This window comes from Symphalangus syndactylus, chromosome 16 (genome assembly GCF_028878055.3).
Source record: "Symphalangus syndactylus isolate Jambi chromosome 16, NHGRI_mSymSyn1-v2.1_pri, whole genome shotgun sequence".
NCBI classification, from domain to species: Eukaryota; Metazoa; Chordata; class Mammalia; order Primates; family Hylobatidae; genus Symphalangus; species Symphalangus syndactylus.
In genome coordinates, this window is record NC_072438.2 from 46069548 (window position 1) to 46096550 (window position 27003).

A 27003-nucleotide genomic window follows, 5' to 3' on the forward strand; every position below is an offset into this window, starting at 1 on the left:
GTCAGGAGCCTGTAACTTTTTTGTGAGATTGTTTTCTTTAGGAATATTTATTTACATGAAAATACTCTATCTCAGAAATATACCAGATTTAAAATGACTGTATATGCTTTGAAACTCCTCCCTTGAACCTGGACTGGCCTATGACTGATTTGACCAAAGAATACAATGGAAGTGATACTATGCCAATTCCAGACCTAAGCTTTAAGAAGATTGGCAGCTCCTGTCTTGCTCTCTTGGAGCACCATGTAAAGCCAGGGAGGTGGTCATCTGAGACCAGCCTTATAGCCATCTCCACCAGGCACCATGCATGTAAATGAAGCCATCTCAGATCCCATCCCGCAACTGATGGAATTTCACTAGCTTTGTTGACCCCATTCAACACCTGGGAGAGCAGAAAAATCACCCAGTCAAGGCCTGTCCAAATTTCCTGACCCATTAAATGATTGCTCTGTTAAGGTAATAAGTACTGGAGTGGTTTCTTGTAAAGGAATAGATATCTAGAATGGAAATATTTTTGAAGACCCAAAATAGGACTGAGCATGGTGGCACATGCCTATAATCCCAACACTTTGAGAGGCCTTGTCTCAGGAAAAAAAAAAAAAAGTGAAACCAATCAGAAAAGATTTCCCTGCTGATCCACGCCTTTTTGTTAGCAGAATAATGGAATGGAAAGAAATTCACTCCTTGAAAACAGTACGGATATAAGCTTTTGCCTATTACAGCAAGTTTACATTTATGGATGCCTACTGCATTAGCTCATGTTGGCACTGTTATTCCATCCTTCCCATCCTTAATTCCTTTATGGGCTAGCTCATCAGCCATAGTTAGTATCTATCTGGGGCAAATAAAACCAAAACAGTGATGTTTCAGCAATCTTCTAGACTTGGTCTGGTGTCAGATTTTCATGAGTGAAAATATTGGCAAATTCATCAACACGTTTCTCCACTGCTTTGTGATCAGCAGATGCTTTATCGCCACAGCATTTTTAAAAAATGTAACACCCTGTCTTTTCTTAAATTTATGCAACCAGCCAGTTGAATATTCACAATTCCCTTCAATTTTTAGTTCATTGCAATAGATCTTTGTTTCATGATCAGCATACCATCATGTGGCATGTGTTCACTATGATGCTTATGAATTTATGCTTTCAATACATGATTTTTTCTTTTTTTAGCTTTATGTAGTTTGGGGGGGGCATTGTTTTGTTTTTTGTTTTTGAGACGGAGTCTTGCTCTGTCGCCCAGGCTGGAGTGCAGTGGCGCCATCTCGGCTCACTGCAACCTCCGCCTCCCAGGTTCAGGCGATTCTTCTGCCTCAGCCTTCTGAGTAGCTGAGATTACAGGCGTGCACCACCACACTTGGCTATTTTTTGTATTCTTAGTAGAGACGGGGTTTCACCATCTTGGCAATGCTGGACTTGAACTCCTGACCTCGTGATCTACCCATCTCAGCTTCCCAAAGTGCTGGGACGGTTTTTTTGGTTTTGTTTTTTTACTTTTCATTAACTTCTGTTCATCACTTTCAGCATAAACCTTCAACAGTTTTTCCTTCTGTTTCTTCAAATCATGTATGGTGGTCATTCCAATCCCATACTCTTTTGTAAGATTTTCACACTTATACTGCTGTCCAACTTCTCTAAGCTTGACTTTCTGTGCCACAGATAAACATAAATGCTTCCTCTTTTTCTTATCACTGTTACCCAAAGGGGTATCTGCAGGCCTCTTTGACATTTTCAGCAATATCTTTATACCACAAAGCAGAGAATAATCAAAAAACCACAGAAGGCCAGACACAGCGGCTCATGCCTGTAATCCCAACACTTTGGGAAGACAAGGAAGGAGTATTGCTTGAGGCCAGGAGTTCAAGACCAGCCTGGGTGACTGAGCAAGACCCTATCCCCAAAACAAAACAAAACAAAAACCACTGTAAACAATCTGAATGTTAACTATAAAGAAAATGGATAAATTGAAATATATTCATACAACAATAAAAATCAATGAAATACAGATCATACATTATACAACACTACAGATCAGTCTTATTATACTTTTTTTTTTTTTTGAGATGGAGGCTTGCTCTGTCACCCAGGCTGGGATGAAGTGGCACAATCTCAGCTCACTGCAACCTCTGCCTGCCAGGTTCAAGCAATTCTCCTGCTTCAGACTTCCAAGTAGCTGGGATTACAGGCATCCACCACCACGCCTGGCTAATTTTTGTATTTTTAGTAAAGACAGGGTTTCACCATGTTGGTCAAGCTGGTCTCTAACTCCTGACCTCAAATGATCCACCTACCTCGGCCTCCCAAAGTGGTGGGATTACAGGTGTGAGCCACTGCACCTGGCCCAGTCTTATATACTGATATGGTTTGGCTGTGTGTCCCCACCCAAAACTCATCTTCTAGCTCCCATAATTCCCATGTGTTGTGGGAGGGACCCAGTAGGATAGGAGATAATTGAATCGTGAGGGCGCATCTTTCCTATGCTGTTCTCATGATAGCGAGTGGGTCTCATGAGATCTGATGGTTTTAAAATGAGAGTTTCTCTGCACAAGCTCTCTCTTTGCCTGCTGCCATCCACGTAAGATGTGACTTGCTCCTCCTTGCCTTACACTATGATTGTCATGTGGAATTGTAAGTCCAATAAATGTCTTTATTTTGTAAATTGCCCAGTCTTGGGTATGTCTTTATCAGCAGCGTGAAAATGGACTAATACAGTAAATTAATACTGGCAGAGTGGGGTGTTGCTAAAAAGATACCCAAAAATGTGGAAGCAACTTGGGAACTGGGTAACAGGCAGAGGTTGGAACAGTTTGGAGGGCTCAGAAGAAGACAGAAAAATGTAGGAAAATTTGGAACTTCCTAGAGATTTTTTGAATGGCTTTGACAAAAATGCTGATAGTGATATGAACAATAAGGTCCAGGCTGAGGTGGTCTCAGATGGAGATGAGGAACTTGTTGGAAACTGGAGCAAAGATGACTCTCTTTATGTTTTAGCCAAGAGACCTGCAGCACTTTGCCCCTGCCCTAGAGATTTGTGGAACTTTGAACTTGAGAGAGATGATTTAGGGTATATGGTAGAAGAAATTTCTAAGGAGCAAAGCATTCAAGAGTTGACTTCGGTGCTGTTAAAGGCACTCAGTTTCAAAAGGGAAGCAGAGCATAAAAGTTTGGAAAATTTGCAGCCTGAAAATGCAGTAGAAAACAAAATCTCATTTTTGAGGAGAAATTCAAGCCAGCTGCAGGAATTTGCATAAGCAACCAGGAGTCGAATGTTAATCACTAAGACAATGGAGAAAATGTCTCCAGGGAATGTCAGAGACCTTTGCAGCAGCCCCTCCCATCACAGGCCCAGGGAGGAAAAAGTGGTTTCGTGAGCCAGGCCCAGGGTCCCTGTGCTGTGTGCAGCCTAGGGACTTGGTGTCCTGTGTCCCAGCCACTCCAGCCGTGGCTGAAAGGGACCAACGTAGAGCTTGGGCTGTGGCTTCAGAGGGTGCAAGCCTTAAGTCTTGGCAGCTTCCACATAGTGTTGAGCCTGCAAGTGCACAGAAGTCAAGAATTGAGGTTTGGGAACCTCTGCCTAGATTTCTGAAGATGTATGGAAATGCCTGGATGCCCAGGCAGAAGTTTGCTGTAGGGGCGGAGCCCTCACGGAGAACCTCTGCTGGGGCAGTGCTGAAGGGAAATGTGGGATCAGAGCCCCCACACAGAGTCCCCACTGGGGAGCTGCCTAGTGGAGCTGTGAGAAAAGGGCCACCGTCCTCCAGACCCCAGAATGGTAGATCCACTGACAGCTTGCACCATGCACCTGGAAAAGCCACAGACACTCAACATCAGCCCATGAAAGCAGCTGGGAGGGAAGCTGTACCCTGCAAAGCCACAGGGGTGGAGCTGCCCAAGACCATGGGAACCCACCTCTTGCATCAGCATACCTGGATGTGAGACATGGAGTCAAAGGAGATCATTTTGGAGCTTTAAGATTTGACTGCCCTGCTGGATTTCAGACTTGCATGGGGCATGTAGCCCCTTTGTTTTGGCCAATTTTTCCAATTTGGAATGGCTGTATTTACCCAATGCCTGTACTCCCATTGTATCTAGGAAGTCACTAACTTGCTCTTGATTTTACAGGCTCATAGGCAGAAGGGACTTGCCTTGTCTTGGATGAGACTTTAGACTGTGGACTTTTGAGTTAATGCTGAAATGAGTTAAGACTTTGGGGGACTGTTGGAAAGGCATGATTGGTCTTGAAATGTGAAGATATGAGATTTGGGAGGGACCGGGGTAGAATGATATGGTTTGGCTCTGTGTTCCCACCCAAATCTCATCTTGTAGCTCCCATAATTCTCACATGTTGTGGGAGGGACCCAGTGGGAGATGATTGAATCATGGGGCAGGTCTTTCCCGTGCTGTTCTCGTAATAGTGAATGGGTCTCACAACATCTGATGGTTTTAAAAATGGGTGTTTCTCTGCACATACTCTCTCTCTTTGCCTGCTGCCATCCATGTAAGTTGTGACTTACTCCTCCTTGCCTTCCACCATGATTGTGAGGCCTTCCCAGCCATGTGAAACTGTAAGTCCAATAAATTTCTTTCTTTTGTAAATTGCCCAGTCTTGGGTATGTCTTTATGAGCAGCATGAAAATGGACTAATACATATGCCATTGAGCAAAAGAAGCATCTATTGCACATGCAATATATTTTGCTGGCTGTTCAGGCTGAATGGAAAGATCAGTAAAAGCTTTCCCTACCTCAGTGAATTTTATGAATGAAATGAGGATAAAATATTTACACAGCACACACACAAAAAACAACATCTGTATCTCTGTGAAGTAGGTAACGATGGCATAGGTTGCATTTAGCAGATAGAGAAATAATTTTAGTATGTCATAAAGTTATCAGTAGTTGCCAATAATACAAAATTTCTTTTAGTTTAAGTCTATTATTTATTCAATTATTTCTATTTATAATTACCTATTCACCTATAATTTTCAGAACTTTTGACTCCAGTGGAATTTTATTTTATTTTTTACTTTATTTTATTTTATTTTTGTAGAGACAAGAACTTGCTTTGTTGCCCAGGCTGGGCTCAAACTCCTGGCCTCAAGTGATCCTCCCACCTTGGCCTCCCAAAGTGCAGGAATTACAGGCAGCAACCACTGTGCCCAGCCTCCAGTGGAAATATGAATAGCAGTATTTAAATGCTACACAATCTATAATGCAGGGCGTGTGAATGAGGAAACTATGACAACTTCTAAATAGGAGATATCCAATTACACATATATATTTTATGTATATATATTTCTTAGAGCAATCTCTAAGAAAAATATTTCTTTAATGTGTAGAGATTTGCTGACAACTGAACTACTCTTTGTCTTCACTTTATGCAATTTTAATAATCATTCTTGGTACTTAAAGTCAATCAGTGAGAGAAGGGAAAAGAGGTGAAATTCAACTATAGTAGTGAGTTTCAATTTATAGTTTTGCTAATCACACTTTTTTTTTTTTGAGACAGAGTCTTGCTCTGTTTCCCTGTCTCTGTTGTAGAGCCAGGGTTTCACCATGTTGGCCAGGCTGGTCTCAAACTCCTGATCTCAAGTGATCCACCCACCTCGGCCTCCCAAACTGTTGGGATTACAGGCGTGAGCCACCACGCCTGGCACACACTCTTAAACTAAAACATTTTCTTACAAATGTCTAGAGAATCGGCTAGGTGCAGTGTCTCACACCTGTAATCCCAGCACTTTGGGAGGCCAAGGTGGGCGGATCACCTGAGGTCAGGAGTTCAAGATCAGCCTGACCAACATGGAGAAACCCCATCTCTACTAAAAATACAAAATTAGCTGGGCATGGTGGCGCATGCCTGTAATCCCAGCTACTCAGGAGGCTGAGGCAGGAGAATTGCTTGAACCCAGGAGGCAGAGGTTGCAGTGAGCCAAGATCGCTCCACTGCACTCCAACCTGGACAACAAGAGCAAAACTCTGTCTCAAAAAAAAATGTCTAGAGAATCTCAGGTATTAGTGATAAACTGTATTTACTTTATCAAGTGCTTACCACCATCCAGAGCTAATGATAATATTTATATGAAGCCATCAAAGCAGGCGTAAAATTTTAAAATGTAGAGTCCAAAGCAGTTACCTTATTTGTACTAAAACAAAGTTGGCTCTCTTCATAGCAACTAGCAATTTAAATGGATATATTAAAAGTATTGTTTATATCCTCTTGTGGTCATGAACCAGATTTTATCTAAGTAAGATTTTTGCCGTATATTTTATAGAAGTTGTGAATGTATTGGGATTCCTTTTTTATGCCTTTCCTACTTTAATCTGTGTTTATTTGTAAAATTTTATTTATTTATTTATTTATTTATTTATTTGAGACAGTCTCTCTCTGTCGCCCAGGCTGGAGTGCAATAGTGCGGTCTGGGCTCACTGCAACCTCCACCTCCCAGGTTCAAGCGATTCAAGTGATTCTTGTGCCTCAGCCTCCCAAATAGCTGGGACTACAGATGCACGCCACCACTCCCAGTTAACTTTTGCATGTTTTGAAGAGATGGGGTTTCACCATGTTGGCCAGGCTAGTCTGGAACTCCTGACCTCAAACAACCCGCCCGCCTCCGCCCTCCAGAGTGCTGGGATTACAGGCGTGAGCCACCACACCGGATGTATTTGCAAAATTTTAAAACGTCTAATATACACTACTCCGTATAAACTGATTATCATATTTAATTCTATTTAAACTTCATGTCAAGAAAGACAACATGTGAGATTTCCATGAAAGTTCAAAATGTATTTTTCTTTCTTTTTTTTTTTTGAGATGGAGTCTCGCTCTGTCGCCCAGGCTGGAGTGCAGTAGCGCTATCTCGGCTCACTGCAAGCTCTGCCTCCTGGGTTCACGCCATTCTCCTGCCCCAGCCTCTCAAGTAGCTGTAACTACAGGCGCCCGCCACCATGCCTGGCTAATTTTTTGTATTTTTAGTAGAGATGGGGCAAAATGTATTTTTATCACAAACATTGCTGAAATATGAATGAGAATTCCGGGCATACCTTCTCATAGCATTTCAGGTTTTCAGAGGTCCTAAGGGCCTGGAACCCCCATGTATGTGATCATCCCTATTATAGCAGCAGTTCTCAGGTAACTGAGGGTAGCTTTTTATTTGCTATGCCTCACATTATTTCTGCAAAACAACAACAAAAACAACAACACAAATCCTGGAATTATTTTGACTTGTAGGACTAAAAAAAGATTAATCATAAAATCTACTATCACTACAAAGTGCTGATGGAATTCCTGTCACTCTGTTCATACACACCCATAAAATTGCCAATGAATATTTTAGGAATTAATCCATGACTTGAGACACATTATATATGTAATCAAAGGAGTATGTCAACAGTAAAGTTATATGGTTTTTTTACTATTTTAGATGTAAATGCTTCTTCTCACCTAAGTGAAGATACTGATTTACTTAGCAAAAACTTTGTTATTTCAGGCTATAAAAATTATTAGGCAGGCCGGGCGCGGTGGCTCACGCCTGTAATCCCAGCACTTTGGGAGGCCGAGGTGGGCGGATCACAAGGTCAGGAGATCGAGACCATCCTGGCTAACACGGTGAAACCCCGTCTCTACTAAAAATACAAAAAATTAGCCGGGCAAGGTGGCAGGCGCCTGTAGTCCCAGCTACGCGGGAGGCTGAGGCAGGAGAATGGCGTGAACCCCAGGGGGCGGAGCCGGCAGTGAGCCGAGATCGCGCCACTGCACTCCAGCCTGGGTGAAAGAGCGAGACTCCGTCTCAAAAAAAAAAAAAAAAAAAAAAAAAAAAAAAAAAAAAAATTATTAGGCAAGTTTACATAAACTTAGCTTAGTCAAGCATAATCATATTAAGAAGGTTAAATGGGTATCACCCAAGAATTAAGATAAATGACATAGTTAGTGCCCAATTTCCTAAATTAGAATATGTGAACTTTAATAGTGACAAATTATGATTTAATGATTATGTTCATAAATGGATTATAAGGTCAACATCACCGGTCGAGACCTGCAGTCATCACGAACACAGAAAAGAGTAAGCTGCCTAACAGACTGCTGTCTATAAGGAAAATGTTCCAATAAACTCTGACAAAGCAGGACATGCTAATATTTATCCAGAGGGCAGAAAGTCACATTTGTTGTTGCACAGTGAAAATTCTATTGATTTCTGCTGACTTTCAAAAGTCTAGTGAAAGACAATGTGATTATTGTGCTTCTGAAAAAGATTTCAAAAGTGACTTTAAGAGTTATGTCTATCACATAGATAAGTTAACTAAGCCAGATATATTAACACTGAGCATTTACTTTGACCATTTCAGTTGTTTTTCACTTACACACAGTAGGAGTTAGACTGTAAGGAAGGACCAAAATTCAGATCATGCCCTTTCTGACTAATACACAAATTTTAATCATTTCAGGAGGGCTATGATTTATCTCTCTGTATATGCTATGGAAAGAGCCAATTACTATAAGCATAATTCAATTATTCTCATGTTTAGAAACATACTAATAAAGATGTGAATGTAAATAATCTAAATTTGGGGGTAGAGTTTTTCATGGAATGTAAACTATTCTTCCACCAGTGGTATATTTTTAAGGGTGGAGGGGCATGAAATGAATCCTACTTCCACAAAATTGGCTTTGTTGATAAAGTTTTCCCTGACAAACTCTCTCTTATTTTGCCCATTTTTTTGCATCTCCTCAAGCATTTGTCCTTTGTATTACAAACAATCTAATTACACTATTTTAGTTTAGTTTTTTTTTTTTTTTTGAGACGGCGTTCCGCTCTTGTTGCCCAGGCTGGAGTGCAATGGCGTGATCTCGGCTCACCACAACCTCCACCTGCCAGGTTCAAGCAATTCTCCTGCCTCAGCCTCCCTAGTAGCTGGGATTACAGGCATGTGCCACCATGCCTGGCTAATTTTGTATTTTTACTAGAGATGGGGTTTCTCCATGTTGGTCAGGCTGGTCTTGAACTCCTGACCTCAGGTGATCCACCCGCCTCGGCCTCCCAAATTGCTGGGACTACAGGCATGAGCCACCACACCCAGCCTTATTTTGGTTATTTTTAAATGTACAATTAAGTTATTACTGACTATAGTCACCCCGTTGTCCTATCAAGTACTAGGTCTTATTCATTCTATTTTTTTGTATCAATTAACCAACCTCACCTCTCCACCACCACCCACTACCCTTCCCAGTTTCCACTAACCAGTTTTCTACTCTCTATGTTCATGAGTTCAGTTGTTTTGATTTTTAGATCCCACAAATAAGTGAGAACATGTGATGTTTGTATTTCTTTTTTTTTTTTTTTTTTTTTTTTTTTGAGACAGAGTCTTGCCCTATTGCCTGGGCTGGCATGCAGTGGTGTGATCTCGGCTCACTGCAACCTCCACCTCCCGGGTTCAAGCGAGTCTCCTGCCTCAGCCTCCCGAGTAGCTGAAATTACGGATGCCTGCCACCACGCCTGGCAGATTTTTGTATTTTCAGTAGAGATGGAGTTTCACCATGTTGGTCAGGCTGGTCTCAAACTCCTGACCTCATGATCCGTGTGCCTCAGCCTCCCAAAGTGCTGGGATTACAGGCATGAGCCACTGCACTGGACCATGATGTTTGTATTTCTGTGCCTGGCTTATTTCACTTAACATAATGACTTCCAGTTCCAACCACGTTGTTGCAAATGACAGAATCTCATTCTTTATCATGGCTAAATAGTACTCCATTGTGTATAAGTACCACATTTTTTTATCCATTCATCTGTTGATGGATACTTAGGTTGTTTCCAAATCTTAGCTATTGTACACAGTGCTACAACAAACTTGGGAGTGTGGATATCTCTTCGATACACTGATTTCCTTTCTTTTGGGTACACACTCAGCAGTGGAATTGCTGGATCATATAGTAGTTCCATTTTTACTTTTTTGAGGAACCTACAAATGGTTCTCTATGGTGGCTGTATTAATTTACATTCCCACCAACAGTGTTTGAGGGTTCCCTTTTCTCTACATCCTCACCAGCAATGGTTATTGCCTGTCTTTTGGATATAAGCCATTTTAACTGGGGTGAGATAATATCTCCTTGTAGTTTTGATTTGCATTTCTCTGATGATCAGTGATGTTGAGCACCTTTTCATATGCCTGTTTGCCATTTGTGTGTCTTCTTTTGAGAAATGTCTGTTCAAATATTTGGCCCATTTTTTAATCAGATTATTAGATTATTTTCCTATAGAGTTATTTAAGCTCCTTATATATTATGGTTATTAATCCCTTGTCAGATGGATGGTTTGCAAATATTTTCTCCCATTCTGTGGGTTTTCTCTTCACTTTGTTGTTTCCTTTGCTGTGCAGAAGCTTTTAACTTGATGTGATCCCATTTGTCCGTTTTGACTTTGGTTGCCTGTGCTAGTGGCGTATTACTCAAGAAATGTTGGCCAATGTCTTGGAAAGTATCCCCAATGTTTTCTTGTAGTAGTTCCATATTATGAAGTCTTAGATTTAAGTCTTTAATCCATTTTGATTTGATTTTTGTATATGGTGAGGGATAGGAGTCTAGTTTCACTCTTCTGCATATGGATATCCAGTTTTCCCAGCACCATTAATTGAAGAGACTGTCTTTTCCCCAGTGTATGTTCTTGGGACCTTTGTTAAAAATGAGTTCATTATAGGTGTGTAGATTTGTTTCTGGCTCTCTATTCTGTTCCATTGGTCTATGTGTTGGTTTTTATGCCAGTACCATGGCATTTTGGTCACTATAGCTCTGTAGTATAATTTGAAGTCAGGTGATGTGATTACTCCAGGTTTTATCTTTTTTGCTTAGGATAGCTTTGGCTATTCTGGGTCTTTGTGGCTCCATACAAATTTTAGGATTGTGTTTATTTCTGTTAAGAATGTCCTTGGTATTTTGATAGGGATTGCTTGCATCTGTAGATTGCTTTGGGTAGTATGGACACTTTAACAATATTAATTATTCCAATCCATGAACCTGGAATATCTTTCCATTTTTTTGGTGTCCTCTTCAATTTCTTTCATCAGTGTTTTATATTTTTCATTATAGATGTCTCTTACTTCTTTGGTTAATTCCTAGGTACTTAATTTTTTGTGGCTATTGTAAATAGGATTTTTTTGTTTGTTTGTTTGTTTTTGAGACAGAGTCTTGCTCTGTTGCCCAGGCTGGAGTGCAGTGGTGCAATCTTGGCTCACTGCAACCTCCACCTCCTGGGTTCAAGCAATTCTCCTGCCCCAGCCTCCAGAGTAGCCGGGATTACAGGCTCCTGCCACCATGTCCAGCTAATTTTTTGTAATTTTAGTAGAGACAGGGTTTCACCATGTTGGCCAGGCTGGTCTCAGACACCTGACCTCAGGTGATCCGCCTACTGGCCTTCCAGTGTGCCCAGTGAGCCACCATGCCTGGCCTGTAAATAGGGTTACTTTTTTATTTTTCAGATTGTTCACTGTGGCATATAGAAATGCTACTGATTTTTGTATGTTGATCTTGTATTCTGCAACTTTACTGAATTTGTTTTATCAGTTCTAAGTTTTTTGGTAGAGTCTTTAGGTTATTCTGAATATAAGATTACATTGTCTGCAAATAAGGATAATTTGACTTCTTCCTTTCCAACTTATATGCCCTTTATTTGTTTCTCTTATCTGATTCCTCTAGCTAGGACTTCCAGTATTATGTTGAATAACAGTTGCGAAAGTGGGTATCCTTGTTTTGTTCCAGAACTTAGAGGAAAGGCTTTCAGCTTTTCCCCATTCAATATGATCCTAGTTGTGGGTCTGTCATATATGGCTTTTATTATGTTGAAGTGTATTCCTTATATACTGAGTTTCTTGAGGGTTTTTAACATGAAGGGATGTTGAATTTTATCAAATGCTTTCAGAATTAATTGAGATGATCAAATGGTTTTATCCTACATTCTGTTAATATGATGTATCACATTGATTGATTTGCATATGTTGAACTATCCTTGCCTCCCAGTGATAAATCCAACATGGTCATGAGGATCTTTTTAATGTATTGTTAAATTTCATTTGCTGGTATTTTGTTGAGGATTTTTGCATCAATATTCATCAGAGATATTGGCCTTTTTTTTTTAATGTGTCTTTGTCTGGCTTTCGTATCAGGGTAATACTAGCCTTGTAGAATGAGTTTGGAAGTATTCCCTCCTCCTCTATTTTTTGGAATACTTTGAGTAGGATTAGTAATAGTTCTTCTTTAAATTATTGGTAGAATTCAGCAGTGAAGCCATTAGGTCTCAGGTTTTTCTTTACTGAGAGACTTTTTATTATGGCTTTGATCTTGTTCCTTGTTATTGGTCTGTTCAGGATTTGGATTTCTTCCTGGTTCAATCTTGGTTGGTTGTATATGTCTAGGCATTTGTCCATTTCTTCTAGAGGTCCAATTTATGGGCATATAGTTGCTCATAATAGCCACTAATCCTTTGCTTTTCCATGGTATCAGTTACAATGTCTTCTTTTTCATCTCTTATTTTATTTATTTGAGTCTTCTCTTCTTTTTTTTCTTCACTAGTCTGGTTAATTTGTCAATTTGTTTAACTAAAAAAAAACCATTTTTGTTTCATTGATCTTTTGTATTGTTTTCTTCATTTCAATTTCATTTATTTTTACTCTAATCTTTATTATTTCTTTTCTTCTATTAATGGGTTTGGTTTGCTCTTGTTCTTCTAGGTCTTTAAGATGCGTCATTAGCTTGTTTATTTGAAATTTTTATTCTTTTTTGATGTAGGCACTTATAGCTATAATCTTTCCTGATAGTACTGCTTTTTCTGTATCCCATATATTTTGGTATGTTGTGTTTCCATTATTATTTGTTCCAAGAATTTTTTTTCAGTTTCCTTTTTAATTTATTCATTTACCCATTCAGGAACATGTTGTTTAATTTCCATGTATTTGTATAGTTTCCAAAATTCCTCTTGTTATTGTTTTCTATTTTTATTTCATTGGAGTCAGAGAAGATGCTTGGTATATTTCCATTTTTGAATGTTTAAGACTTGTTTTGCGACCTAATATATGGTCTGTCCTTGAGAATGATCCATGTGCTGAGGAAAAGAATGTGTATTCTGTAGCCATTAGATGAAATGTTCTGTAAATATCTATTAGGTCTATTTGGTCTATAGTGCAGATAAGTGTGATTTTTTTGGTGTTGATTTTCTGTCTGGAAGATCTGTCCACTGCTGAAAGTGGGGTGTTGAAGTCTCCAGCTATTATTGAATTGGGGCTTGTCTTTCTCTTTAGCTCTCATAATATTTGTTTTATGCATCTGGGTGCTCCAGTGGTGGGTGCATACATATTTTAAATTGTTATATCCTTTTGCTGAATTGACCCTTTATCGTTATATGATGACCTTCTCTGTCTCTTCTTATAGTTTTTGTCTTGAAATCTATTTCATCTGTTGTAAGTATAGCTAGTCCTGCTATATTCCTGTCATCTAGGTTTTAAGCCCTGCATGCATTAGGTATTTGTCCTAATGCTCTCCCTCCCCTTACACCCCAACCCCTGACAAGCCCCGGTGTGTGATGTTTCCCTCCCTGTGTCCATGTGTTCTCATTTTTCAACTCCCACTTATGTGTTTCTCTTTAATCTTATGCATTGTCTATGTCTTGAAAAGTTGTTGTAGTTATTTTTAATTGGTTCATAATTTAGTATTTCTACTTAAGATAAGAGTAGTTTACATGCCACAGTTACAGTGTTATAGTATTCTGTTTTTCTGTGTACTTCCTATTACTAGTGAGTTTTGAACCTTTAGATGATTTCTTATTGCTCATTAACATCCTCATCTTTCTAAATGAAGTATTCCCTTTAGCATTTTTTTTTTTTTTTTTTGAGATGTTGTCTCACTCTGTTGCCTAGGCTGGAGTGCAATGGCATGCTCTCGGCTCACTGCAACTTCCAGCTCCAGGGTTCCAGCAATTCTCCTGACTCAGCCTCCTAAGTAGCTGGGATAACAGGCATTCACCACCATGCCCAGCTAATTTTTTGTATTTTTAGTAGAGACGGGGTTTCACCATGTTAGCCAGGCTGGTCTCAAACTCCTGACCTCAGGTGATCCACCCGCCTCAGCCTCCCAAAGTGCTGGGATTACAGGCGTGAGCCACCACCCCCAGCCTCCCTTTAGCATTTCTTATAGAACAGGTGTGATGAAAGCTGAGGGTGAAATCCTTCAGTTTTTGTTGTCTGGGAAAGCCTTTATTTCTCCTTCATGTTTGAAGAATATTTTCATTGTACATACTATTTTAGGGTAAAAATTTTTTCCTTTAGCACTTAAAATATGTCATGAAACTCTCCTGGCCTGTAAGGTTTCCACTGCAAAGCCTGCTGCCAGACACACTGGAGCTCCATTGTATGTTATTTGTTTCTTTTCCCTTGCTGCTTTTAGGATCCCTTCTCCATCATTGACCTTTGGGAGTGTGAGTATTAATTGCCTTGAGGTAGTCTTCTTTGAGTTAAATCTGCTTGGTGTTCTAGAACCTTCTTGTACTTGGATATTGATATCTTTCTCTAGGTTTGGGAAATTCTCTGTGATTGTCCCTTTGAATAAACTTTCTACCCCATCTCTTTCTCTACCTCCTCTTTAAGGCCAATAACTCTTAGATTTGCCATCTTGAGGCTATTTTCTAGATCCTGTAGGCATGCTTCATTGTTTTATATTCTTTTTTTCTTTTGTCTCCTCTAACTGTGTATTTTCAAATAGCCTGTCTTCAATCTCACTAATTCCCTCTTCTGCTTGATCAATTCTGCTATTAAATGACTGATGCGGCCAGACACAGTGGCTCACGCCTGTAATCCCAGCACTTTGGGAGGCCAAGGCGGGCAGATCACCTGAGGTCAGGAATTGGAGACCAGCCTAACCAACATGGTGAAACCCGGTTTCTACTAAAAAAATACAAAATTAGCTGGGTGTGGTGGCACATGCCTGTAATCCCAGCTACTCAGAAGGCTGAGGCAGGAGAATTGCTTGAACCCGGGAGGCGAGGTTGCAGTGAGCTGAGATCATGCCATTGCACTACAGCCTGGGCAAGTGAGAAACTCCATCTCGAAAAAAAAAAAAAAAGACTGATCCATTCTTCAGCTTACCAATTGCATTTTTCAACTCCAGAAACTCCAGAATTCCTGCTTTTTTTTTTTTTTTTTTTTTTTTTTTTTTTTTTTTTTGGAGTGCAGTGGCACGATCTCGGCTCACTGCAACCTTAGCCTCCCGGGTTCAAGCGACTCTTCTGCCTCAGCCTTCCTGAATAGCTGGGATTACAGGCATCTGCCACAGAGCCCAGCTAATTTTGTATTTTTAGTAGAGACGGGGTTTCTCCATGTTGGTCAGGCTGGTCTCGAACTCCTGACCTCAGATGATCCACCCGCCTTGGCCTCCCAAAGTGCTGGGATTACAGGCGTGAGGCACCATGCCCAGCCCCTATTCTTTTTAATTATTTCAATCTTTTCGTTAAATTTATCCAATAGTATTCTGAATTCCTTCTGTGTTATATTGAATTTTGTTGAATTTCCTCAAAACAGCTATTTTGAATTCTCTGAAAAGTCACATATCTCTATTACTCCAGGATTGGTCCCTGTGCCTTATTTAGTTCATTTGGTGAGGTCATGTTTTCCTGGATAGTCTTGATGTTTGTAGATATTAATCTGTGTCTGGGCATTGAAAAGTTAGGTATTTATTGTAGTTTTCTCAGTCTGGGCTTGTTTGTACCCATCTTCTTGGGAAGGCTTCCCAGACATTCAAAAAGACTTCAGTGTTGTAATCTAAACTGTATCTGCTTTAGGGGGCACCTCAAGCTCAGTAATGCTGTTGTTCTTGCAGACTCACACAGGTACCGCCTTGATAGTCTTAGACAAGATCCAGAAGAATTCTCTGAATCACCACACAGAAACTGTTGTTCTCTTCCCTTACTTTATTCCAAACAAATGGAGTCTCTCTCTCTCTTTCTCTCTCTCTCTTCTCTCTCCTCTCTCTCTCTGTTCTGAGACACCTGGAGCTGGGGCCGTGGAATGACACAAGCATCACTGTGGCCACCATCACTAAGACTGTGCAGGGTCAGATCTGAAGCCAGCACAGCACTGGGTCTCACTCAAGGCTCCCTGTAGTCACCCCTTGGTTACAGCCTATGTTCACCCAAGGCCCTGTGGCTCTACAATCAGCAGGTTGCAAAGCCATTTGGGCCTGTATCCTTCTTTCGGGGTGGTGAGTTCCCCCAAGCAGGTCCAGAGGTGCCATCCAGAGCCAGGGACTAGACCTAAAAACCTTAGAAGTCTACCTGGTGTTCTATTATACTGTGGCTGAACTGACACTCAAGCCACAAGACACAGTCCTTCCCACTCTTCTCTCCCTTCTTCAAAGGCAGAGGAGCCTCATCCCATGGCCACCACCACCACAGGCCCACAGAGAGTGCTACCAGACTACCATCCTTAAGGTCCAAGGGTTCTTCAATCAGCCTGTGGTGATATGTTGCGTGGCCTGGGACTCACCCTTCAGGATAGCGAACTCCCCTCTTGCCCAGAGCAGGTCCAGAAATGCTATCCAAGAGCTGAGTCCTAGAATTAGGGACCCCAAGAGTCTGGTTGGTATTCTTCCCCACTGTGGCTGAGCTGGTACCTAAGGTGCAAGACAAAGTCCCCTTTACTTTTCCCTCTGCTTTTCCCAAGTGGAAGAAGTCTCACCCAGTAGCCACCACAGCTTGGAATGTGCTGGGTCTCACCTAAAGCCAGCATGTCTCAGAGTCTCACCTGTGGCCCTTGACATAGTACCTGGGTATCACTGCTGGTTTTTCAGGGCCCAAGGGCTCTTCAGTTAGCAGGTAATGAATACTGCCAGAACTGGGTCCTTCCCCTCGAGGCAGTGGGTTCTCTTCTGGCACAGAGTGTGTCAAGAAATGTTTTCCAAGGCCGGGCGCGGTGGCTCACGCTTGTAATCCCTGCACTTTGGGAGGCCGAGGCGGGCGGATCACGAGGTCAGGAGATCGAGACCATGGTGAAACCCCGTCTCTACTAAAAATACAAAAAAAAAAAAAAAATTAGCCGGGCGTGGTGACGGGCGCCTGTAGTCCCAGCTACTGGGGAGGCTGAGGCAGGAGAATGGCATGAACCCAGGAGGCGGAGCTTGCAGTGAGCCGAGATCGAGCCATTGCACTCCAGCCTGGGTGACAGAGCGAGACTCTGTCTCAAAAAAAAAAAAAAGAAATGTTTTCCAGAAGCTAGGGCCTAGAAAGGGGACCCCATGACTCTGATCAGTGCCCTATCCTGCTGTGGCTGAGCTGGTATCTAAGATGCAAGTTTATTCAAGGCCACAGAGTACTTTAGCTGGAGATGGCGGGGCTTGCGGGAACTCACATTCAGACTGTTGAGATCAGCGATTCCCCTCTGGCTAGGACTGGTTTAAATGCTCCCTCAGTGGTCGGGCATCAGCTGAGTTTGGTCTGGTTTTGTCTCTGTCATAATAGGGCAGTAGTGAGTTCAATGCCTCACAATTGCTGAACTCTCACTCTCCACACACCGAAATGCTCTCTGCACCACATTACTGCTGCTGGGGGGTGGGGGAGGGGTGATGTTGGTAATTCAAGACTGTTTTTCCTACCTTTACCTGTTTAGTGCCTCTTTCGCGATATGAAGTTAAAACCTGGTACTGTGAATACTCACGTGATTTTTCATTCTTTAAAAGGTGCTTTTTGGTGTGCAGATAGTTGTTAAATTGGTGTCCCTGCTGGGAAAATGATTGGTAGAGCATTTTATTCTGCCATCTTGCTTAGTCCCGTCTTTTTTTTTTTTTCTCCATAAGAGACAGGGTCTTGCTCAGCTCTGTCACCCAGGCTGAAGTGCAGTGGCATGATTATAGCTCACTGTGACATCAAGCACCCAGGTTCAAGTGATCCTCCCACCTCAGCCCAAGTAGCTGGGACTACAGGCATGTGCCACAATGCCAGCCAATTTTTTTGTTTGTTTGTTTGTTTGAGACAGAGTCTCGCTCTGTCACCCAGGCTGGAGTGCAATGGCGCGATCTTGGCTCACTGCAACCTCCACATCCTGGGTTCAAGCGATTCTTGTGCCTCAGCCTCCAGAGTAGCTGGGATTACAGGTGCGTGCCACCACATCCGGCTAATATTTTGTATTTTTAGTAAAGACAGGGTTTCACCGTGTTTGCCAGGATGGTTTCGATCTCCCAACCTCGTGATCCACCCACCTCGGCCTCTCAAAGCGCTGGGATTATAGGCGTGAGCCACCGTACCCGGCCCCGCCAATTTTTACTTGTATTTTTTGTAGAGATGAGGTCTCGCTGTGTTACCCAGGCTGGTCTTCAACTCCTGGGCTCAAGCAGTTCTCCTTCCTGGGCCTTCCCAAAGTGCAGCATTACAGGTTTGAGCCACCGTGCCCAGCCCTGTTTTTTAACTTTTTGTTTGTTTGTTTGTCTTTAGAGACAGGGCCTCACTCCATCACCCAGGCTGGAGAGCAGTGGCACGTATCATAGTCACTGTAGCCTCAAACTTTTGGGCTCAAGCAGTCCTCCCGCCTCAGCCTCTCTGGTAGCTGGGAATACTGCATATGCCACCATGCCAGGCTTATTTATTTATTTAGGTACAGACAGGGTCTTGCCCAGGCTGGTTTTAAACTCCTGGCTTCAAAGGATCCTCCTGCCTCAGCCTTCCAAAGTACTGGGGTTACAGGCATGAGCCACCATGTAGGGCCTGTTGTGTTTTGTTTTATTTTAACTTTTATTGAAGTGTAATACACATGCAGAATAATAGTTAAGTCTTAAGTGATTTCCATTCTTATTTACCTCTCTGAGTTTTCATATTCACTTCAGTTTTGGACTTATAATTCCCTTATGTGTCATATTTTTATTACTTTCAATAAAATTTTAAAATAGTTTATGAAAGATTAACTCCAGTGTTGAATTGCAATTGGAGGATATGATTTTTTTTTTTGAGATGGAATTTCACTCTTGTTGCCCAGGCTGGAGTACAGTGGCACCATCTCAGCTCACTGCATTCTCCGCCTCCCAGGTTCAAGTGATTCTCCTGCCTTAGCCTCCCAAGTAGCTGGGATTACAGGCACCTGCCACCACGCCCGGATAATTTTTGTATTTTTAGTAGAGACGGTGCTTCACCATGTTGCTCAGGCTGGTCTCTAACTCCTGACCTCAGGTGATCTGCCCACCTCGGCCTCCCGAAGTGCTGGGATCATAGGCGTGAGCCACCGCACCCGGCCGAGGATATGATTTTTAATAGATATACAGATCAATTGATTGATAGACATAGAAATAAATATGAATGTGTGTGTATGCATGGGTTAATATACATACTTATATTCCTTAGCTCTTAGCTTTGTCCACTACAAGGTCCTAGGAGCAGTGACATCCCAGTAGCAACAATGAGCATACCTAAAACCCAGATATTTTTTTCTAGGTACTATTCTCCAATAAAAGGAACTTGGAAAAGCAGTTGATTTCATAGCTGGGAAGGAAAAAATACGGAAGAGGCTGAAACACCTTATGGTGCCAAAAAATAAGAAAGTGATCAAGGATGGGGATATGTGAAAAAGACATAGTATCCAAACTAAAGGAGCTCCTGATGACCAAAATTAGAACAATTTGAACAACAAAATAGCTAATAATACTTATTATATGAACATGTGTGTATATATATATATAAAGATGATACATATATTTGTGCTAAACCCATATAATAAAATATCTATAAATTCATAGTGAAATAAGTAAATAAAGTACAGCTCTTTCTTACAGAAACATTTTAACTAATATATATATATATATATATATATAGAAAGAATGAGGGAAATACTAAATCGCCATTAGGAAAATAACACAATAATAATTATTGCAGGCAAGATCTACCAATTGATGTTAAAATCAATGGGTGAAAGTTTGAGGAGAGGCAGGGCGCGGTGGCTCACACCTGTAATCCCAGCACTTTGGGAGGCCGAGATGGGCAGATCACAAGGTCAAGAGATTGAGACCATCCTGGCCAACATGGTGAAATCCCATCTCTACTAAAAACACAAAAATTAGCCAGGCATAGTGGCGTGTGCCTGTAGTCCCAGCTACTCGGGAGGCTGAAGCAGGAGAATCACTTGAAGCCAGAAGGCAGAGGTTGCAGTAAGCCAAGATCGAACCACTACAATCCGGCAGCCTGGGGACAGAGCGAGACTCTGTCTCAAAATAAATACATAAATAAATAAAATAAAATAAAATAAAATAAAGAAAGTTTTAGGACAGAGAGGATTATTAGCATTGTCTAAAAGTATTGCCTCCAAGGTCCGGGCGAGGTGGCTCACGCCTGTAATCCCAGCACTTTGGGAGACTGAGGGGGCAGATCATGAGATCAGGAGTTTGAGACCAGCCTGGCCAACATAGTGAAACCCCGTCTCTACTAAAAATACAAAAAATTTGCTGGGTGTGGTGGTGGGCACCTGTAATCCCACCTACTTGGGAGGCTGAGACAGGAAAATCTCTTGAACCCAGGAGGTGGAGGTTGCAGTGAGCGGAGATCGTGCCACTGCACTCCAGCCTGGGTGACAGTGTGAGACTTTGTCTCAAAAAAAAAAAAGTATTGCCTCCAAGATATTTATCAATTACAAAGGGGAAAAACAGTCATTTTCTTTCACTTTAACAGTGGCTATTATGAAGAAAGCAGGCAGATATCATCAAGGATGACATCACCAGTAGTTACACATTTTAACATCATGTATCCCCTGGTATAATGTATAAAGAGGTACACAACATCACTTCTATGGTATTCTTGCCAAAAAATGCATGATCTAAATCTAATCATGAGAAAACAACAGATAAATCAAAACTGAAAGGCATTCTACTAAATAACTGACCAGGATTCATCAACGTCAAGATTATGAAAGACAAGGAAAGATTGTCTTTCCCTGACTTTCATTGTCTTTGCTTGTCCAATCTGTCACAGATTCAAAGCATGATAATTAAATGCAATGTGTGATCCCAGAACAGAAAAAAGACACAGGTGGGAAAAGGGTAAAATTTGAATAAGGCCCATACTCTAGTAAATAGTATCATATTGATGTTTATTTTCTGTCTTTCATAATTGTATATGATTATGGAAATTGTTAACATGAAGCAAAACTGAGGCTAGGAGTTCGAGACCAATCTGGGCAACATAGCGAGACTCCATCTCTATTTATACATATATAAAGAAAAAAGAGGCCGGGCATTGTGGCTTAAGCCTGTAATCCCAGCACTTGGGGAGGCCAAGGCAGCTGGACCATGAGGTCAAGATTTCGAGACCAGCCTGGCCAATATGGTGAAACCCTGTCTCTACTAAAAATACAAAAATTAGCTGGGTGTGGTGGCGTGTGCCTGCAGTCCCAGCTACTTGGGAGGCTGAGGCAGAAGAATCACTTGAACCCGGGAAGCAGAGGTTGCAGTGAGCCGAGATCGCGCCTCTGCACTCCACCCTGGGTAACAGAGTGAGACTCCATCTCAAAAAAAAAAAGAAAAAAGAAATAAGATCAGAAAATTGGTATGATTTTCTGTCTAATGTATAATATGCTTGTGAAGTTTCATTAAATATTTAAGAAGGATCCTTTGCAAAACAAAAAGTATAATTAACAAATTGTTAGGCCAGGTGCCATGGCTCACGCCTGTAATCCCAGCACTTTGGGAGGCCAAGGTGAGAGGATCGCTTAAGTCCAGGAGTTTGAGACCAGCCTGGCCAACATGGTGAAACCTCATCTCTACCAAAAATACAAAAAATTAGCTGGGCGCTGTGGTGCATGCATGTCATCCCAGCTACTAGGGAGGCTGAGGCAGGAGGATCGCTAAAGCCTGAGAGGTGGAGGCTGCAGTGAGCCATGATCATCCTGACACTGCATTCCAGCCTGGGAAAGAGAGTGAGACCCTCTCTCAAAAAAAGAGAAAATTGTTAATAATCTGGAATTTAAGTCTGTACGATTTCAACAAAACACTTCTCCATGTGAAGTGAAGATTTTCTTTTCTTCCCTTTTTTTAGAGAGAGGGTCTTGCTCTGCCACCCAGGCTGGAGTGGTGTGGTGGCATGATCGTAGCTCAATGCAGCCTCAAACTCCTGGCCTCAAGCGATCCTTCCAACTCCACCTCCTAAAGTGCTAGGATTATAAGCATGGGCCACCACACCTGGCCTGAGAAAAATCCCCTGATGAAATACTTTTTCACTAAGTTTCAAGGACGTCAATGGGTTGGTTTTCTTCTTTCATAACCACCCCTTCTCAGATGGTCATGTTAATTGTTCCTGGTTTTCCTGTCTTCTTAATACTTAATTGCCCTAGAACTCGTTTCTATACCCACTACCTAGTGATCTCATCCAATCTCATAGCATTATACACCATCTGAATACTGACATTTCCAAATTCCTATCAACTGCTAATTTTTCCAATGAACTTCAGACTTACATATCCATTTTCCAACTTCACATTTCCATTTGGCTGCCTAATAGATATATCAAAGTTATATCCCCAAAACTAAACTCCTGATCTTCCTTCACAAGCCTGCATCTCAACTCAACTGATAATACCTCCATCCTTCCATTTGCTCAGGCTGAAAACTTTGAAGTAATCCTCTCCTCTCCTCCTCTCCTCTCCTCTCTCTCTCACACACACACAAACATATGCACACATTCATATTTAAACCATCAGCAAATTCTATTGGCTCAATCTCCAAGACACAGCCAAAATCCAACAATTTTCACTGCCTCCAGTACTACCTACAGGTCCAAGCTACCATCGTCTGCATCTCGTTATTATCTCTTTACTGATCTCCCTGATTCTGCTTTTGTTCGCCTTACAGTACACTCTGAACATGGCATCCAGAGTGATTCTTACAAAATGTAAGTTAGATCATATCACTCTTTCGGCTGAAAACTGTCCAGTGGTCTTTTCACTAAGAGTCTAAGACAGATTCCTTCCCATATCCCTGTACCATCCGGCCCGTTACCTCTCTGTACTTACTGTCTGCCATTCACTCATTCCACTGCAGCCACACTGACCTCTTACTTCCTGAAGGTGCCGGACGTGCTTCTACTTCAAGGGTTTTTCACTCACTCCTCATTATTTCCCTACTGTGATCTGTGCATATCACCACCACCCCCACCACTGCAAAATCTACTCACAATAAATACGACCAAGCACCAGCACCATGAGACTCAGCAGAAACAAACAAACAAAACAGATTTAGAGTCCAAATGATTTACAATTCAGAATATGGAATAGCCACATGTGAGATACTTATGGACGTAATCACAAAGAGAACATTATCTGTTGGCCTTCAGCACAGGAAACAGAAATCACTCCAGGTATTTCATTCAAAAAAGTGTTTTGTTTTTGTTTTGCTTTGTTTTCAGGAAATTTGGTACTTAATATGGTTGGGCGGGGGGTGCAGGGCGCAGGAACGGACGGAACAATGCCAGACACCATCACTAGACTTTTGGCTTTAAGGTCACACTTAGAAGGTACAACTGCTGCTGCTACTGTCACTGCCACTGCCACAGCCTCTGCACGCTCATCAATCTGGAGACATTCCATGGAATGTGGAACTGGCTCCTGAAAATTCTCAGGCATACCAGAGAGGACCCTTCAGCCTCCACCACCACAGGAAGCATCACCTCTGTTTCCCTCAAAAGTTTATATGAAAATGATCCACAATCTAGAACCCCGAACCCAGCCAAACAAACAAACACGTGTGGGAAGAAAAATGCATTATTATTATTATTTTGAGACAGAGTCTGACTCTGTCACCCAGGCTGGAATGCAGTGGCATGATCTCGGCTCACTTCAACCTCCACCTCCCAGGTTCAAGCGATTCTTCTGCCTCAGCCTCCTGAACAGCAGAGATTACAGCGCGCACCACCACACCCAGCTAATTTTTGTATTTTTAGTAGAGACGGGGTTTCACCATATTGGTCAGGCTAGTCTTTAACTCCTGACCTCGTGATTTCCCCACCTTGGCCTCCCAAAGTGCTAGGATTACAGGCATGAGCCACTGTGCCTGGCCAAAAATTACATTTTTTTAAAAATGTGTTTCCTCTGTAATTTTTCTCAGGAAGCTATTGGAAAATATGCTTTATCAAAATGTGGGGTAAACAAAGAAGAGGCAGTTATGGAAAACAGAAAACAGGTGACCCAGCACAGGAGAAAAAGGAAGGGAATCCCCAAATCACAGCTGTGCATTAGGGGGAGAGGGCAAACTGTCTGGACTACAGCAGTGTCACTCAAGGGACAGGCACAGTAATACTTGTCGCCACTATACCCTCTGGACAAAGCTACTGGGACATACACTCCATGAAAATGACACAGTAAACCAAGAAAAATGAAATAATTCAAAGAATAGAAGTCAGATTAGGAGGAATTCCTAAGATGCCAGCAAAGGGAAGTCTCAAGAGGACAAATAGGCAACTGAGAGCAGGCATAGGACATTACTAGATAGAGGGAAACAAAGATCTCCAGGAGAGAATTAAAACGAATATACGTATAGAGGAGATGGACCTTGTGAGAAATTGTACCAAGAGCTATTGGCAGGTATGAGAAGATTTAGTAATAGATGCAAATATGAGTAAGCAAATCAAAAAACAAAGCAATTGGTCGGGTGCAGTGGCTCGCACCTGTAATCCCAGCACTTTGGGAGGCTGAGGCAAGTGGATCACTTGAAGTCAGGAGTTCGAGACCAGCCTGGCCAACATGGTGAAACCCCGTCTCTACTAAAAATACAAAAATTAGCCAGACATGGTGGTGCACACCTGTAATCCTAGCTACTCAGGAAGCTGAGGCAAGAGAATCACTTGAACCTGGGAGGTGAAGGTTACAGTGAGCCGAGATCACACTGCTGCACTCTAGCCTGGGAGACAGAGTGAGACTCTGTCTCAATTAAAAAACAAAAACAAAAACAAAAACACAGCAATTATTAAACTATCTATAGGAAAAACAACGAAGTAAAAATTAAGACATAGGCCGGGCGCGGTGGCTCACGCTTGTAATCCCAGCACTTTGGGAGGCCGAGGCGGCGGGCGGATCACGAGGTCAGGAGATCGAGACCACGGTGAAACCCCGTCTCTACTAAAAATACAAAAAATTAGCCGGGCGTGGTGGCGGGCGCCTGTAGTCCCAGCTACTCGGAGAGGCTGAGGCAGGAGAATGGCGTGAACCCGGGAGGCGGAGCTTGCAGTGAGCCGAGATTGCGCCACTGCACTCCAGCCTGGGCGACAGAGCGAGACTCCGTCTCAAAAAAAAAAAAAAAAAAAAAAAAAAATTAAGACATAAAGGACATTATAATACTCAGCATTGAATAATGTTTATATAAACATAATTTAGAGTCTAAATATTTAACTACAAGGTAGATTTTTTTTTTACCAATACGAAATGATTGTATAAGAAAGCCAAATCTTTACCTACAATAATAGGAAATCAATTGACAAAATCTAAAATTGATGAGTTGAGGCCGAACGTGGTGGGTCACACCTACAATCCCAGCACTCCGGGAGGCCGAGGCAGGTGGATTACCTGAGGTCAAGAGTTCAAGACCAGCCTGGCCAACATGGTGAAACCCTGTGTCTACTAAAAATACAAAACTAGCCTGGCATGGTAGCACATGCCAGTAATCCCAGCTACTCAGGAGGCTGAGGCATAAGAATCGCTTGAACGCAGGATGCAGAGGTTCCAGTGAGCTGAGATGGCGCCACTGCACTCCAGCCTGGGTGACAGACTGAGACTTCATCTCAAAAAAAATTAAAAAATAAAAATAAAATTAATGAGATGAAAGATGGTATCTGCATATTACAGAAAGTATAAATATGGAGATATTTGATTGCACAAAACTGAAAAACACTTTTGCACATGTAAAATATTAAAATAGTTAAATAATGTTCTAAAATTGATTGGTGATGGTAGTGCAACTCTGTGAATATACTGAAAACATTGAATTTAACACTGTCAGTGGACGAATTGTTTGGTTTGGGGATTATAGCTCAATGAAGCTGTTAAAAAACAGATTATTGGGAGAAAATATTTGCATGTATATCAAACAAGAGATTTAATCATATATATATATATATATATATATATATATATATATATATATATATATATGAAGAACACCTTCCAAGATACAGAATCAACCTAGGTGTCCATCACATGAAGAAAATGTGGTATATGTAACAAATGGAATACTATTCAGCCATAAAAAGAACTAAATCCTGCCATTCTCAGCAACATGGATGAGTCTGGAGGTCATTATGTTAAATGAAATAAGTCAGGCACCAAAAGACAAATACCACATGTTCTCACTCATATGTGAGAGCTAAAAAAAAAAATTGTTTTGCTCTCACAGTAGTAGAAAGTAGAATAGTGGTTACCAGAGACTGGGAAGGGTAGCGGGCAGAGGAGATAGGGAGAGATTTGTTAAAGTATACAGAATTACAGCTAGGTAGGAGGAATAAGTTCTAGTGCTCTATAGAAATGGAGGGTGACTATAGCTAAAATAATTTATTGTATATTTTCAAATAGCTAGAACGGAGGATTTTGGAGGTTCCCAGCATAAAGAAATGATAAATGTTTGAGGTGATGGATATGCTAATTACCCTGGTTTGATTATAACACATTATATACATATATTGAACTATTATTCTGTACCCCATAAGTGTGAACAACTATTGCACGTCAATTGAAATTTTTTAAAAAGAAAATCAAGCCAGCACAGTGGCATGTGCCTGTAGTCCAAGCTATTCGGGATGCTGAAGCAGGAGGATCAGTTGAGCTCAGGAGTTCAAGTCCAGCACAGGCGACATAGCAAGACCTAATTTCTGAAGATAAAATAGTTTTTTAATTAAAAAAAGTTAAGAAAAATGAAAAAAAAAGAACTAGATGATCTCCAAGGTCCCTTCCAGCTGCAAAATTCTGTCATTGTACAAAGCACTATGAAGTAGTGCCTTGAATATAGAATATCTGGAGTATATATG

General features: G+C 41.5%; 1 protein-coding gene across 1 annotated transcript in view; it reads left to right on the top strand.

The window, feature by feature from the left end:
- Positions 1-17647: 17647 nt before the first annotated feature.
- KLB (klotho beta) overlaps positions 17648-27003 on the top strand; it is a 69568-nt gene continuing 60212 nt past the window's right edge. The window contains exons 1-2 of the mRNA XM_055246004.2: positions 17648-17663; positions 23398-23505. Coding sequence (XP_055101979.1) covers positions 17648-17663; positions 23398-23505 — 124 coding nt within the window. The remainder of the gene's footprint in view (positions 17664-23397; positions 23506-27003) is intronic.